This window comes from Cornus florida, unplaced genomic scaffold (genome assembly GCF_030987335.1).
Source record: "Cornus florida cultivar Cherokee Brave unplaced genomic scaffold, ASM3098733v1 CherokeeBrave_3.0.0_Hap2_Chr05, whole genome shotgun sequence".
In the NCBI taxonomy this organism is placed as follows: domain Eukaryota; kingdom Viridiplantae; phylum Streptophyta; class Magnoliopsida; order Cornales; family Cornaceae; genus Cornus; species Cornus florida.
In genome coordinates this window covers 117,186,640-117,201,515 of record NW_026775575.1, presented here as the reverse complement: position 1 = coordinate 117,201,515, position 14,876 = coordinate 117,186,640, and the positions used below count along the sequence as shown (strand labels likewise).

The 14,876-nt window shown below is 37.0% G+C and overlaps 1 protein-coding gene across 1 annotated transcript; it reads left to right on the top strand.

Moving 5' to 3' along the window:
• The first annotated feature begins 808 nt into the window (after positions 1 to 808).
• On the top strand, positions 809 to 13,682 carry LOC132308930 (acyl-coenzyme A oxidase 3, peroxisomal-like). Its single transcript, XM_059807231.1, has 13 exons — positions 809 to 1,526; positions 4,543 to 4,660; positions 4,772 to 4,879; positions 4,992 to 5,164; positions 5,282 to 5,381; positions 5,615 to 5,689; positions 5,816 to 5,946; positions 10,995 to 11,130; positions 11,214 to 11,333; positions 12,166 to 12,312; positions 12,392 to 12,496; positions 12,598 to 12,699; positions 13,249 to 13,682. The coding sequence occupies exons 1-13, from the start codon at positions 1,042 to 1,044 to the stop codon at positions 13,495 to 13,497; spliced, it is 2,049 nt and encodes a 682-aa protein (XP_059663214.1). The 5' UTR covers positions 809 to 1,041; the 3' UTR covers positions 13,498 to 13,682.
• Positions 13,683 to 14,876: the final 1,194 nt, after the last annotated feature.

The following is a 14,876-nucleotide window of genomic DNA, read 5'->3' as shown; positions in this document are numbered from 1 at the left end:
GAATGATGGTTGGGTTTTGTTCACATGGCGGTGATATAGAAGGAAGATGGTGATGATATGGATAGAATTAAAATTATTGGGAGCAATAATTTGGATCCAAATGCATGTGTGTTTGTCGAATTCGTAATTACTATTGTTAAATAATCATATTTGTAATGTATTCGAGTAAGTTGTGACTCACTACGTATTAAATTTTTTCATGAATTTATGACTGAACGAGGACTAACAGCCACATCCCCACGCACTTACCCAAAAACCATATCCAGATGCGGCGGATAAGCCTTTCGGCACGCATTCCAACGTGATATATATATATATATATATATATATACCATTCAGCGAGAGTGCCGTAACAGATTGCTGTTGTGTACTCTAGTGGTCTAGGCCTTTTACGCACCTAATATGATATTTCTATCATCCAGCTAATAAATGGAACGTTTAATTTTTAGATTAATGGGATTTGAAAGGAAAAAGTTGGCAAAGGGTGATAAAGTTTTGATTTTTTTATTTTTATTTTTATTTTTAAATGTTAGATAACAGGAAAAATAATTTTTTTGAGAAATTAGAATAATAATTTAGACAAATTTTCATTGCGTAATTGCTCATATAATGGAAGGAGTCACGATCAAAGATACAAATGAAACAAGTAAAGTTTAGATCAAGTCTTGTAAAAAACAGTTCAGATCCAAACGGTTTCAACTTTCAAGTTATGCACGTATATTCACCGCGAGTTTACTTTAAACCATCTGTCTGTAGCCAAATATATATATATATATATATATATATCTATTGTACTCCATAATACTATAACAAAGTAACGGAAGAAGGTTCATCGCGTGCCCCCACCTACCCTTCGTGCGTAATTCAACTAAGTTTTCTCTTTCAACGCGTTCATAACTTCAAAAATCTCCATCTAGAATCTATATCAATACATAGATATATATATATATACACACATATATATCGCTCTCTGTATAAACTCTAAAACTACATACAAATCCCTAATTCTGAATTCAGATCCTATTATTTTCAAGCTTGTTCATGGCATCGTCATCTTCTTCTTCGATTCATCAAGTCAATTTTCGAACCCTAGTCCTCGCCAGACACCTCAACCACCCCAATCTTCATTCACCTCCATCTCTCGAACCCTCCGTATGTCTTCAATACTCTCCTCCGGAGCTCTCCGAAATGTTCAATTTCGACACCAGATCCATGCGGAAGCTGATGGACGGCCACAATTTGGAGGACAGGGACTGGTTGTTCGGATTGATGATACAGAGCAAGTTGTTCTGCCCTAGAGAGAGGGGAGGGAAAGTTTTCGTGTCGCCCGACTATAATCAGTCGATGGAGCAGCAGAGAGAGATGACAATGAGGCGAATTGGGTACTTGCTGGATCGTGGAGTTTTCGATGGGTGGCTTATGGCCAAAGGGCCCGATGCTGATATGCGAAAGTTCGCCTTTTTTGAGGCCGTTGGTTTGTATGATCACTCACTTGCCATTAAGCTTGGTGTTCATTTCTTTCTATGGTACGTTATAGTTTCTTTTTCGCTATTTTCCTGAATTTAATGCTTTTTGAGTGATCCTGAATGTTGGTTGTTGGTTGTTGTTGCTTTCTGTTTGGCTGCTGATTGAGCGGAGGAAAAGAAAGGGAAAGTAAATTGTTTTCTTGGTTCTGAAAGAAAAATTGAATAGAAAATGAAATAAAAAATTTGAATTTGCAAGCTTTTTATTGTTGGGCAACAAAAGAACAACAATGTCCATTCAACTATAGGTACGATAGGTATAGGAAGTAAATATTTAAAATTCTTTTTTTGATCTATCATAAGTAACCAATCGGAACTGAACTTCAAGCTTTTCTATTGAATTAGATGCTGTTATTGTCTTTCCACCAACAATTCTACTGTAAACCCCAAATTAACATCCTTGTGGGTGCCTAATTTGAGGGGGGAATGTTCCAATTTTCCCCCATTTTTGTTCATTTAGTTTCTTATCAGCCTGCGTTTAAGTAGGAAGAGACTAAACCCCAAGGGGGTTGCCTAGTTGGAAAAAAAACTTGGGCCTGGTGCCTCAAGAAGCATTATGTCTCAGGATCGATTCCTCTTAAGTGCAAACAATTCCTTATAGCTACGCCCGTGGACAAAGTCCTAGCTTTACCCGATCCGTGTGGGGGCTCCCATGAATTAGCTGGGGCACAACCCAGGACACCCCGGTTATCGGGAAAAAAAGAAAGAAAGTAGGAAGAGAGCACTGAACTTGGGAGTTAGGAATAGTAACCACTTTACGTGATGGTTTAAAATGCTTGACTGCCTTGAAAGTTGTTCCTTCTGTGAAAACCTCACAAATAGGCTCCTCTGTGTCAGCATCTTTGCTTCAAAATGTTTTCTGTAAATGTAATAAGAAATTAAAAAACCTTCACACGTCACCTTTTCCTTAATTTTCATGTCGAACGAATGAATTATTATTATTATTATTATTTTTTTTTAAAGAGAAAAGAAAAATATAAGCAGAAAAAAGAACGCAATTTAACTAAGCCATGTTTGGTTCACAGTTCATTTGATTTGTGAACCAAATAAATAAGAACATAGTTCACTCTCTCTTTCTCTGTGTGTCTGAAATGTGGCCGGCCAGATTTCTGCCTCATATTCTTTAATGTAATGGGTTTCAATTATAAAATAAATAAACAAAATAATGGGTTTCTTTTTAAGATTTTTCTTGTTATGATGGTCACAGCCACGGACATACCTGTAATCCAGTGGGGACAATTGCCCCCACTGATTTTTTTTTTTTGTTGGTATTTTATACCTATAGTTTCCCTCTGTTTTTTTTTTTTTGGCATTACATACCTATAAAATTTTTAATTTGTCCCCACTGAAATTACAGAATAATCCCACTATTTCCCCCACAACATAGGCTGCCCAGCCTTACATAATTTTCTGGGTCTGTGCCTGGATGGTCAATTATTTTCCGATTCCTTGTCCGGTGAGGATATTTGTATAGGAACTCCATAACAGATGAGATTGTGTTAGGAACTTGAGTGAGCCCAACTGCCCAAGATTGGGGGGGGGGGGGGGGGGGGGGGGGGGGGGGGGGGGGGTTGAGAGCACATGCAGGTGAGCGAGAACCCATGAGGTAATTCTTTACGTGGCTCTAAAGCACTTTTTCTGATGTGACAGAGTTATACCAAAGAAATTAAAAAACCTTGTCCAACCAGCAATTGGTGCAAGAGCTCTATAAAAAATGAGTATGTGGTAGGAGTAGGAGTATGCCCGAGGTAGCAAGGGGTTCTATTAGGTTTAATATTCCACGGATCCGAGCATTAAAATTCCTTTATAGGAATGACAATAATAATTTACCCTATGTTATGAGAGAATTCTCATATAAATGGTGGATCTCTTTCAACACAGAAGAGATCCTTTCCGACATTAATACTGTTATATACATTTCCACGAGGATTTAAAAGTATCACCAAAATTCCTCTTTATATGATCTAATTGAGGATTAAAATTAAAAAACCTCCCAAAATTTCCAGGAATATCTTCAGATTTGAAGAAAAAACTATTAGAGATCATCATAATTCATGTCCAACAAGGAAATCACTGTAAGAGCTCTATAAAGAATGAGTACGTGGTAGGAGTATAGTATACCCAAGGTTGCGAGGGGTTCTATGCTTATGGGAGAATTCATGGGGTATTTCTTTACATGTTTCTAGAGTTTGTTTTGTGGGTGGAGTTGGTTCTAGAGTGAATTTTGTGGTTGGAGTTTGGAGAAATCACGTGTCTTATCTGACTTTTACTTTGGATATTGTAGGTTTCAGGTTATTATACTCTTTTTGTTCTGGATGGGATACCTTCTTTGATGAAGTTTAAGAAAAAATTCATATTACCGCCTCCATTATATATAGTGGAACCTTTTTGTTGTCTTTGCTCACAAACATAGCTTATTCGTGGGTGAACTGAATAAATCATCCTGTTTTATGTTTGTTCATTTCTTGTTAAATTTTCATTTATTTTTCTCTTGCTGATATGAACCTTAACAATGGAGTTGATTTTTTAATTTTTATTTTCCCTATTACATTATGTGTGATCATCATTTCAGAACTAACAGAAGACAATTCAATCATATATGTTGCTGAGGGAGGAAACACGTTATGCAAGTTGGTTTGCAAGTTTCAGCTGGTTGGACTCCTACTCTTATTCATGTGATGAAGAGCAGGGGCCATCAAATTCTTTAAAAAATTATATTAATGCAATTGGACCATGATGAACTTTACAATTTTATTTTTAATTGAACTTCAGGTGTTGGCATGTAGCTAGGACTGGCTGAAATTGTTGATCATATTAGCCAGACAATCAATTAGTCTGGGTATTTTTTGGAGTTTGGTGATCAATGCTGATTTACATGCATTCTTAAATTAACTTGAATTGCATATATTTTTAGTTATCACAAGTCCAACTTTTGGAATATTGTGTTTGTTTGTTAATATTTGTGTGGCATATCACAGAAATTTTATCATTAGGGACTCTCTTTTTCAATGCATTTCAGGGGTGGTGCCATCCAATTTTTTGGCACAAAGCGCCATCATGAGAAGTGGTTGAGAGACACTGAAAGTTACGTAGTCAAAGGTTGCTTTGCAATGACTGAACTTGGGCATGGAAGTAATGTATGTAAAGGTGGTTCCTTCATTTAATATTGGGCATTTGGCCTGTTCATTGATTTTCATCCATTCTTCTGCGTCAGTTTCCGTGACTGTTTCCTGGGTTATCTTTTTCAGGTGCGAGGAATTGAAACAGTCACCACCTATGATCCAAAAACTGGCGAGTTTGTAATTAACACTCCCTGTGAATCGGCTCAGAAGTACTGGATTGGAGGGGCAGCTAATGTACGAACTTTTTCTGTTTCTTGCAAAAATATTGGTATTCATACTTATCCTTTCCATTCTTTTGTTCAGCATCAATATAACACTGACATGTTTCTGTTTTGATGCTTTTTAGCATGCAACACACACTATAGTTTTTTCACAGCTCAATATAAATGGAAAGAATCAAGGGGTCCATGCTTTTATAGCCCAGATCAGAGATGCAAACGGCAACATCTGTCCAAACATATCTATAGCTGATTGTGGTCATAAGATTGGCTTAAATGGTGTTGACAATGGCCGAATCTGGTAAAAGTATAATTGTTGGATTTCATTTAAGTCAATAGCTGTTATAAATATCACTTGATTGGAAGAAAGAAAGGAAAGAAAGATGAAGTATGTGCTTTGACAATCTGTATTCTCCAGGTTTGACAATGTCAGGATCCCTAGAGAGAATTTGTTGAATTCAGTAGCTGATGTTTCTCCTGATGGGCAATATCTTAGCACAATAAAGGACCCAGATCAGGTGATTGTCTTTTCAGATGATTAGTCACACAGAATGAGGGTTTTGTTTCCCTACACATAAGCCCCCCCTTACCTTGACGAAAGCTGGATTCCATTGCAGTTTCTGATATTGATTATCTATATGCTTTATAGTATAATATCTAGCTTCTTTCGACAATGGGTCTTTGGCCGGTAGTTGAAGACTTGAAGTAACAGTTCCGTAGGCTAAACTTATATGGTGATTATTAATTTCAGAGATTTGCTGCATTCCTGGCCCCTTTGACATCTGGTCGCGTGACCCTGGCAGTCAGTGCAGTTTACTCATCAAAGGTAATCAAAGCTTTGATATTCTTCTTTTAACGTTCTCTATAACCGTGGGATAGGGAAAATAAGCTGGCCATCCTTAAAACTTGATTTGTTAGTGATAGATTCTAATCTTGTATCTTCTCCTTTCAGATTAGTTTAGCAATTGCTGTTAGGTACTCATTGACAAGGCGGGCATTTTCTGTCACACCAAATGGACCTGAAGTGCTTTTGCTTGATTACCCAAGTCATCAACGGCGGCTCTTACCTCTTCTTGCAAAGACGTAAGTATATCATTATATGGCTTTGCGTATCTGCATTTCATTGAAACTCTTTTAAAGTTACTACTACCTGCATTGTTCCTTGAATTGCATTCATTAGCTGGAGTAAGATTAACTGTTGGATCCTCTATATGTCTATATATGTATATATCCTTGTATAGGTAATATGTTAATGCCACATGTTACTTTAGAATCTTCAAAACTGTCACAACCCCGCATGGTAAATTATTTGCACTTGTGAACAACTGGAAATAGTTTAGCTGCTAAAGTTCTTACTTCTCAATCATATTTCTGAATTTTGTATCTTGCAAGTTCTGTAACCTATGAATGCGCTAACTCTCCAAAAAACAATTCGCCCTATGGCACAGACCATTGAAAAGCAAGGAAGCCTGCCTATGTTGGACTTATTATAAATAATGAACAAAAGGCAACAATGGTGATGCTGCGATGCAGGGTGTTTAGGGGTTTATGTAAGTTTAACAGCTATCCCAGTTGTGAATGCAGTCCTACTGACCCTCTCCCAAATGTAGCAATCCACATGTTTTAATCCCATAATTTGATAAATTTGGTTTTAAATGATTTTTAATGACTTCTTCTGAATCTTTAAAGATGATTTAACATGTGTAAAGGCTGGTACATTCAGTTTTAATTGCTATCAGCAAAAAAAGAAAAAAAACTTACGAATTTTATCTTCACAAATTTTGATCATAAATGCATTTAAATGTTCCAATATATAAAAGTTATCATTAAATCACGTTCAAACAACATTTTTGCTCCAAACCTTTCAGGGAAAAAAAAACATTTTTGCTCCAGTATCACATGCATACAATATTAGAAGAGGGAGGCAATTGAGGTTATCTTTATGGAAAGAAGTCAACATAAAATAGTATGATACGGTGATCCTTGTACCAAGATAGGGGCCGGTGTTACTTGCTACTTTCTTCACATTATCCCTAGTGTCACGGGGGTAAATTCTGAACACGAATCTAGTGCCCTGTTATGGCACTAAGCCAAAAATATGAACAACTTTTCTTTGAATTTCTAACTTAGCTCAGCCAACTTACACTTGCTGCCTAGAACACACAGCAAGTAAAACGCTCACACACACAAGTATAGTTGCAAGAATGTAAAGACAATAACACCCACGATTTTACAGAAGCACAAGGCTTCCAACCTTTTACTATTATTCACAAAACAGTACAAGGAAAGACCTTAACCTGCAGAAGCATACAAGTGTCTCTCACAACACAATTCTGTTTCTCACTCTCAATCTGCCCTCTCTACAGAATCCACATTAGCAATATATAGGTAAACTCTCAAAATCGCCCGCAACTGCCCACTAAAGTGGTAGATGACACCCCCATCCACCTAGGGTCATGCTAGCACCCTCGAAGTGTGCCAACACTACATATGTAGTTGATAAGCCCAACTACTAACTTGTTGGCATGCTCTGCTCATGCCACTTGTCCACAGGAAGTTACACATTATCTGCCACCTTCTATATATCAGCATAGTGGAAGAAAACCGATTCTAACCACCTGTGTGTTGTCCCCTCAGATCTGTGCCACATGCATAGGAAGTTACTCAGCACACCCTCACTTCCCATAATATATGCACACGAGTGGGAAGTGTTAGTAACTTCCCCCCACCAACTGAGCCCACTTAGTGGGAAGTGTAATTTCCCCAACCAACTAAGCCCACTTAGTGGGAAGTGTAATTTCCCCCAACCACCTGAGCTCACTTAGCCATCTTCTATAACCATAAGCCATGTCTGAGTCTCCTGAGCCAACCTTGCACGCTGAGCCTTGCCTACGCGCACTGCCTTGTGCCCATGTCCCTGACTTGACTATGCCACACATCCATGACTTGTGTGGTCCATGCTTTAAGCAACATCTGAGCCAACCTTGTGAACTTAGCCCGTGCCAAGTCCACTAATCTGCACCCACATATAAATGTCTCAAAGTGCACGACATCCAAATCTAGTGCCGTCTGCGCCAACCATCTTCAAGGTACCTCCTATAAAGATCCCGAGCCAAAACTCCAAGCTTCACTTTTTCGCCATATTTACGAAAATGCCATTGGGCACCCCCAGTGCACGCTGACAGCATCCCATGGCTGTCAGGGGGCTTGTCAAGGTCCCAACCCCGTAACACCTAGCTTGCGGGAAACATATACTTGATATATCCCAGTACATTACCCTCCGGTAATCTAAAATGTTCACTGCTGGCTTTTATAAGTCTCAATGTTTGGCTAATAAAGTTAAGAAATATTTCTAACCTATGATACTATCAAAACATTTCAAGGTGTGGCATTTCTAAATTAACTACATTGGTGTTTCACTGACCAGGGGGAAAAAAATTTAAAAATAAAAATAAAAAATAAAAATAACTACATTGGTGTTTTATCTCAAAGTAAAAGTCCCAAGTTTGATTCATATTAAATACTAGTTGAATCCATTGTTTGATCACAATTTAAACATTGTAATGCCTTTAAGCAACACAAGTTGGACGGTCCCGTCACTAAAAACAATAAGTGGATCTCCAATTGCAACACACTATAATATTTACATCTCATGTATGAAAATTTTATGTGAATATATGATAACAAAGAATTAATGGCATAATGTAACTTATATTAATTTGATATCAAATACGAGTAACACCCGCATGAGATGCGCTAACTCATAAAACACTTCATATTTTGGAAATTCGATGAAACATAGCTGTAGTGGTCAGGGCATTTCCTTTTGTCCTCTTCTTTTCCACCCAAAATGAATTACTGTTTTCTTTTTCTCTCCCTCCCTCTTCCATTACCGTCCTTAACTACCATTCCCACTATGGAATTTATCACCACAGTCACATCAGCTTGGACCATCACCCATGAGCTTTAACCATCTCTATTAACCGATGTCAACCTCTGTAACGATTATATACCACCAGACCATCACAATAACCAACGACAACCACTGGATTTGTCACAGGAACTCCAGATATGTTTCATCATTGCTGCTATTCACCCACCTATCATGTTCACTGTTGAAACCCTCGTTTGACCTCTCCCGTCAGTTTTCTTTGAAGCTTGAACATGAACACCAGTTTGAGCTAAATATGCACTACGTAACATTTGTGTGTTTGTGGATAATTTAAGGATTAATGAGCTAAATATTATTATCTTTATACAAGTTCTTTTATCATTGTAACACTCAAAACTATACTTTAGATCTTTAGAGAGCTTAAATAAAATGAGAGTATGAGAGAGTAAAGGTGTTAAAGTTGGAAGTAATTAATTTTGATTTGTAGGGCCTATTTGGAGTTGATGAAATAATAAGGGCAAAATTTTCCTAGAAAAGTTAAGAGACACAAATACATAAAAATTACATTTACTCCCCCTAAGCTCTAGCCTAAATACACACACTGGTAAAAAAATGGGCCTAATTACCCTGCCCTGCCCTCTGGTTTGTTGTGTGCTCAACCAACCCCCTCCCGTCAACTAGCAGTTAAAACTGTCAAAGTATATTTATGCAATGGTTAAACTGCCCTTTACTTATATAAAAAGGCATTACTAGCCTTATAAAGTAGCGTAAAATTACAAAAATACCTATCTACATCTCTCTCTTCAAACCCACTTTTGGGTCTATCCACAACACTCCCCATCCACCACCATACAACCTATCATTGCCACCTCCCACTACCTCATCTCTAATCTCTCATCGCTCTCATTATTTTCTCTTTCTCTGAAAAATTCCAAATTAATATATATGTATGTGTGTGTGTGTGTGTGTGTGTGTGTGTGTGTGTGTGTGTGTATAGTGTGTGTATATATATATATATATTTGTGTGTGTCCATGGAACAAATCCGTTGAGGGGAGGCATGAAGCGGTGCTCATTTCTCCTCCACAGGTCTTGACATAAATACGGTGAGGGAAGCAACAAACTATCCACACGCAATTGACAAGAACTCTCTTTAAGTGATCCAAATCAAATTATTCAGAAAATTCACTGCACCTATCAAAGAACACAGGCAAACAAATTAGTCATCCCCTCCACAAGGCAGCAAGTACACGTTTTTTTTTTTTTTTTTCATTTTTTTTTTTAAATGGAGAACTCAACTATAAATTAAATAGGTATTTGTTATACTAAATCAGGAACTAGTCCCAAAAATAAATGGAATCCGCTATAATACAAGACGGTATGCTAAATTAAATCAAGATGGGCTAAACTGATAGATTTGACAAATTGAATCAAAATGATTTAGATTCAAGAAATAGACCTTAAAGGATCATAACACCAAATAAATTCAATGGATATCTGCTAGAAAAATCAAAATTTGATAATATAGGGAATTTGGGTCAAAACAGAGAACAAAGAGATTCATACATACCTTTAATCACCCCAAATGATGTTGACTTGCAAGATGGGAACAACCAAAGGAGCCCCAAGAATTCTTGCGATCACCACGGCATCAGTTATCTGATTCCGCTTCTGATTCATACCACCGAGACCAAAGCAGCTTCAGAATCTTGGGTTCTTCCAAAGATTGGCCATTGAGCTCTTTGAAGACTTGTTGGGAGAGAAGGAGAGATTGAAGCAAGGATATATAGTGACAGAGAGTTGATTATCTGAGAGGGAACTAAAATGTGACAGTGGAGAGAGAGGGGGAGCAGTGCCGGTGAAAGAGAGGGCGGGGTTGTGTTGCTGGGGTGTTTCAGTCATTTTATTGAAGGATGTTCTTGGTTAAGAAATGTATTATTAAATAACGGGCAAATATGACCTTTCATAAAAATAAAAATAAAAATGAATACCGCCATAAGTTAACTAACGTCAATAAGGGAGTTCAGTGTAATTAAGGCCATTTTCGACCACCGTGTGTAATTAGAGCATACCTCCGGGCGTGTGGGGGTAGTTTACCCTTTTTTTAATTACCTATATATAAATATTATGTGCGACTGTGTCATCTGAATCATTTCGTTACCTTTTGTTGTGACACTTCTCACGAGTTGTTTTAAATAAATGCTTGCATTCTGACCCCTTGCTCCCTTGTTCTTATTGCAGATATGCCATGAGTTTTGCTGCTAACTACTTGAAAATGATATATGTGAAGAGGACACCTGAATCAAACAAAATAATCCATGTTCTTTCAAGTGGATTCAAGGCTACCTGTACCTGGCATAACATGAGAACTCTTCAGGTTCTATAAACTAAAATTATAGGTGTGGAATTGATTATATTCCTAGTAAGCAGCCTCACTGACTTCATAGAAGTATGAATCAGGAATGTCGTGAAGCTTGTGGGGGACAAGGTCTGAAGACCGAAAATCGTATTGGTCATATGAAAGGTGAATATGATGTGCAGTCCACTTTTGAGGGGGACAACAATGTTCTTATGCAACAGGTATTCTCAGAATATGGTCCATTTAACTAACCTTATTGAACTTTGACACATAACTAGGTGCCAGACGTGTGACATCAAGACATAAATTAGACTTGCAACCGAGTGTTGGTGCCCAAAATTTTGTTAAATGCAGGTATTGGTGTTGGATGTGGAAAAAATGGATAAAGTGTTCTTTGTTACATTGAGTAATATGGATGTTTATTTGGGTCATTAATATGTGAAAAAGTTTTTCTAGTAACCTGCCCATAGTTGTTGAGATGACGGTTGTGTTGTAACAATGGTGCACTTTATTGCGAAAAAGTTCCCTGTTTCAACCATTCAGATAAGAGTAATGATAGGGAGGAGTAGAGGCTTATGTCATCATGATGTTAGGGATATTAATGACATCATGATGACATCAGCCCCTACTCACATTAATCAGTCAGAGTTGTCCTTCTTTCGGACTCCAAATCATTATCCTTCAAATAAACCTTTTAACTTCTGAATAATGTTAAACAGAATGCTATTGTTGGATCATGATAGGAGTGATTTATGCCTTGATAGGATATTGATAGGAGTGATTTATGGGATTGACTTTAGGAACTTCAATTTATTTTCCATATTTATCGCTTGTATTCTTTCACCCATAGATAGAGGTGGTCATTATAAACAAGACTAAGAAAGAATATAAGAAGAGTGATGTAGCCCTTTGGGTTTTGTGTGCCGTGGATGTATGCCGTAGTGACCGAACCCCACATATATCCTTGTATTGTTTCATTCTTAATTTCTCTCTTCAATCTTTTATTTTTTTTATCAACACATGGGATTTTTATGCATTGAGCATGTGCTTCAGGTTAGCAAGGCACTTTTAGCAGAGTATGTTGCAGCCAAGAAGAGAAACGTGCCATTTAAAGGTTTGGGATTGGACCACATGAACAAGTCTTCCCCGGTCATCCCATCTCAGCTGACAAGTTCAATCCTCAGGAGCATTCAGTTCCAGGTAATAAATTTTAGCTATATTCCTTTTTCATGAGTCACATTGAAATAAGAAGGAAGTTCTAATCATTTGTCTATGTCAGACTGATATATTCTGCCTTAGAGAGCGAGACCTATTGAATCGTTTTGCTGCTGAAGTTTCACAATACCAAGCACAGGGAGAAAGCAAAGAATATGCATTCATTCTGGTTAGGTTTCCTTATTTTAATTGCACTTCTGCCCCCCTCTGTAAAAACATTACCTTTACCAAACGACCTCTTAATTTGTTGTGTTTCCGCTTTTCCACCAGAGCTATCATCTTGCTGAAGACTTGGGGAGAGCCTTTTCAGAACGAACAATTTTGCAGATCTTTATAGAGGCTGAGGCAACTGTGTCTGCTGGCCCATTGAAGGTAAATATGAGGAGCTCTTTCCTATAATTTACTTGCATTGCATTTATTATACAATTTATTCTGTGTACATTTGAGTGAATCATTGAGTTGAAAATGGAAGGTCACTTCGACTAAAGAAGCACACTATCAACAAATAGAACAAACTTACCTAGATTTGGAGGGAGATCTGGGATAGGGTACAATAAAAATTCATATAATATATATATAAAAATTAGGAAAAGCTTACTTTCCAGGGTTAGTTATGATGCTATAGATACTGAAATCCGTTGGTCTCTCGTTGGCAGCCAATTGACTTTGGAGTGATAAGCATGATAAATCTATGTGATACTTGGTAATAGCCTAATGGTTCTTCCTCACCTTCCACAATAGAAGGTTGAGGGTTCAAGTCCTTGTAGGGACAAAGTGGGTCATCTTCTTGTTCAGGAAATGCCAGTCAAGAATTTTTGCGATTAGGCTTATTTTTCTAATGCAAGAACGTATAAATTTACTAAAAGAGTAAATAAAGAATCAATTGCTTAATATTTAATAATATACATGTCCTTTGTGCAGAACATGTTAGGTTTGTTGAGATCCATGTATGTCATGATCAGTCTGGAAGAAGATGCTGCATTCCTCCGATACGGTTACTTATCAACTGATAGTGCTGCTGCAGTGAGGAAAGAAGTAACGAAACTTTGCAGTGAACTGCGACCACATGCACTTACCTTGGTCAGTTCCTTTGGCTTACCTGATGCTTTCTTGAGCCCTATAGCTTTTAATTGGGTAGAGGCAAATTCTAGGTCTCCAGTTAAACTCTAGCTAGCTTGGTGCGACTATTTACCTTCCATCTCTAGTTGATGGAAATGAGTGTTATATCTGTGGCTTTCAAGTATCTGTCAATAAGTTCGCATATCGTTCCTGGCTGAATGGCATTAAAGTATGGCCATTGTTTTGTAAAACTATTTATCATAAAATAATAAATGGAATCTTATTTTACTCAAGCATTCAGATCTATCCAGTGCATTTCTCTGTCCTCTCTTTTGTCAATATGCATCTTTCAGATGCAGTGCAGTGCAGTGCAGATTTCATGTTTTTGATGGAGAGAGTGTTTCTGTGTGCTTCCATCAACTGTCTATTTACATATTTTGATAATGTTCAATTGGCTGGTATTATGTACAATTGTGTGAACAATGTTGACTGATTGCTTTTGTGACCAGACTGTGCTATGATCAATTTAGTATATATGAAATTCTTCCATTTGTTTTCCGAGCTGGAGGTGGAGAAGGGGGTTGGTTAATACATAAACTTTGCATGAGTTGAGGCAAAAGATCCATCTCTTAACAATATTAATAATTGTACACCAATATAAACAAAATAATAAATAAGAAAACAAAATACAATTAGCAAGTCGCCTAATCTCATGTTGACCTATAGTCGTACTTATCTTCTAGAAAGAAATCGAAGATACAATTCTAGTTCTTCCTCAGAGGTGGCTAGGAAAATTTTGCTAGAAGTATTTGATGTTTATAATGTCTCACTTAGAGACTTATCCAAAAAAAAAAAATAATGTCTCGCTTAGTTTACGCTTTAATTGTTTGTCTTCATTTACTGAAAATGGTTTTTATTTCCCATATTGTTCTTTTTAGTAGTTTTTACTGAAGGTATGCCCTTTGTGTGCCTGTACATATATTTTTTTCTTTTTCATACAACGTCCAATTATGAAAAACATATATATATATATATACATACTTATCCTCTGCTGAATTCATCAAATTTAACAAAGTGGGGGCATCATTAAACATGAATTTCAATATTGCTTGGAACGCCGCGTTAGTAACGATGAGAATTGGAAATGAAGAGTAGTCGCCCAGTATTATTTGCTAATGACGTCATTAGATTACTTGAAAGAGATTTTTTTGATATTTTGAAATATCACTCTCGTAATAATTAGTAATAAACGATATGCTAAATCTTATAATCTGTCCATACATTCATAAAATATTAACACATGAACTGACAAGGTCACTAGATATAAAAGATTGGCATTAATTAAACATGTGTTTTGATTGCATCACATATCCTTAAAATAATAAACATTTTAAATTAATAGTTTCGTGATCTAATTCGCCATTCAATTGACTTATTATCTCCGATGGGTGGGTTTTACAAATCTTATTAACTAAAAGTACCTTTCAACA